At 45.9% G+C, this 2258-nt stretch overlaps 1 protein-coding gene across 1 annotated transcript; it reads right to left on the bottom strand.

The window, feature by feature from the left end:
• Nucleotides 1–504: 504 nt before the first annotated feature.
• cebpb (CCAAT enhancer binding protein beta) lies at nucleotides 505–2012 on the bottom strand. Its single transcript, XM_052094352.1, has one exon. The coding sequence runs from the start codon at nucleotides 1823–1825 to the stop codon at nucleotides 980–982; it is 846 nt and encodes a 281-aa protein (XP_051950312.1). The 5' UTR covers nucleotides 1826–2012; the 3' UTR covers nucleotides 505–979.
• Nucleotides 2013–2258: the final 246 nt, after the last annotated feature.

Raw genomic sequence — 2258 nt, 5'->3', positions numbered from 1 at the left:
GTGTGTGTGTGTATATTTGTATGTGTTTGTTTGTTTTGCGGGGCTTGTATAAGTTCAATGTTTATCTAGCCTTGAATCAGAGTCTGACAGATCGCTGAACTCTTTGGATTCTGGACCCTGCCTGTGTATTTTAGATAATTGTATCTCTGTACTGAGGTGACTCATGAACACAGATTTGAAAAGATCTCATATAGCCTATCAAATAAATGTAAATGAACTGCACTGAAATAATTATATAAGAGGGATTTTTTTTTTTTAGAACAGTTTTAAAATTCCAGTTGAAATTCAAATATTTCAGTCCTGCTATTTCTATATGCCTAAAAAAAAAAAAAAAAAAAAAAAAAACGATTAAAGCGAAACCAAGAGTAAACTGCAGAATGAAAACTGAATCTCAGCTGCTGTGAGTGGGCATGTGTGAAAACGAGGCAAGTAACCCTGCACTCAAAGTTGTGCTTATGATATGTTTATGATAGTGGTAATAAAATTCAGTTGGACACACAGGCATACAGTAAAAATCTTTAATTCAATAAAATAGTATATAGCAGTAGACCAGTGGTACTTTTTCATCTATAAAAGACTACTTCACTGCTTTACCAATACTGTTACAATGCGTTGCATCATACCTCTGCAGTACAACTCTTCCCATGACAACCACTGCCCCAGATATGCCAAAATGAATTTAAATAACAGAATATTAAACATCTCACTTTATAACCCGTACAAAAATACTTTACAGACGAAATACATGACAGGGTTTCCACATTACCGAGCGGGAACATTGCGCAATCCAGGCGCACAGTCCACTCTCATTATTTTTTGTTTGTTTTGCTTTCTCGGCTGTAAACGCGTTGAACGAGCGATCGCTCGCTTTTGTATCGATCACAAATACACTTTTTCTATATGATGCATTCTTTAAAGTCATTTGACAGTCCTTGCCTGTATAGGCTACATGTTCCAAGTAGGCTACCACGGTGTCCCGTCAGCACTGGCCGGTGGCGGAGAGCAGGTTCCGCAGCGTCGACAGCTCGCGGGACAACTGTTCAACGCGCTTCTGTAACCGGTCGTTCTCTGCCGCCAGTTCCAGCACTTTGTGCTGCGTCTCCAGGTTGCGAATTTTGGCTTTGTCTCTGCTTTTGCGCACGGCAAGATTGTTCCTCTCCCGCCGCTGTTTGTACTCGTCGCTGTCCTTCTCCAGCCTCTTCTTGCCTTTGGCACTTGAGGCCATTTTGCCGCCCGGCTGAGGTGATCTTCCCTTACCTGGCGGCGCAGGTGTACCTGGTGGACTTGAGCAGGAGGAGGACGCGGTGGAAATATTGCCCAGGCTCCCGCTCGGAGCGTTCTGGTACGGCAGATACGAGCGCATGTCAAAGCCCGCAGAACCATCCATTTGCGGCTCTTCGTTGAGATCGTGTCGCCAGTTACTTTTGGCAAAACTGCCCTGAAAGTCCGGGCTGAACACCGTGTCGATGCGCGTCTCCTGTAGCTCCGAATACGCCAGTTGGTTCGGGTCCCGTTCGGTCAGCGAAATGTAGTTCTTGTAGTTTTGTAACGCTGCCAGTCTCTTGCTCTTGTTTTCCTCCGAGAGAAAGTCGGCGTAAATCCCCACTCCGCGGTGCCGGCTTTCGTCTTGGTTGGCCAGATGCTGGTACTGAGAGTCCAAATAGATGCTGAAGTCTATTGCTTTCTCGTGATCAGAGATGTCATGAAGCTTCGTCATGGGGCCGTTAGTGGGCTGCTTGCATACGCCGGCGCTGACCGGACTGCTGATGGTGTTTGCGTTGTTGAAAGCGAGGTAGTCCCCCTCGTAAAAACCGGCCACTTCCATGGATCTTAACACCCGCCGGATTTCGGCAGATCAGGGTTTCTCCGCCCTGATAACTTGGAAGTCGCGAGCGCAAGTGGCAAAGACAGCAGCGCAGACTTCAGGCAAATTTAACTGGATGACTTGTCTAGAATGTGTGTGAGAGGTTGCCTTCCCAGCGTTCGCTGGAGAGCTTAAGTCAGTTCCCATGTCTCGGATTGGAGTGTTTATAGGGGTGTGAGAGGGGGCGGCGACTTTGTATTTGGTAGTGACGCCCGCAGACACACTCGGGACTCTTTGTGAACACACCGTCAGTGCATAACAAAAGAACATAAACACGGCATAAACATGTGCTGAGTTTAGGCTTCTTTAAAAAAGCCTGTTCAACTTTCTTCCGACACAAGAGTGCAAGATACATTGTCTTCAGGTCTAGATTAGATAAACGTATTAAAAAGTA

Source organism: Xyrauchen texanus, chromosome 27, assembly GCF_025860055.1.
Source record: "Xyrauchen texanus isolate HMW12.3.18 chromosome 27, RBS_HiC_50CHRs, whole genome shotgun sequence".
Taxonomy (NCBI): Eukaryota; Metazoa; Chordata; class Actinopteri; order Cypriniformes; family Catostomidae; genus Xyrauchen; species Xyrauchen texanus.
Note: the sequence above shows the minus strand (reverse complement) of the source record. Positions and strands in the feature narration are given on the sequence as shown.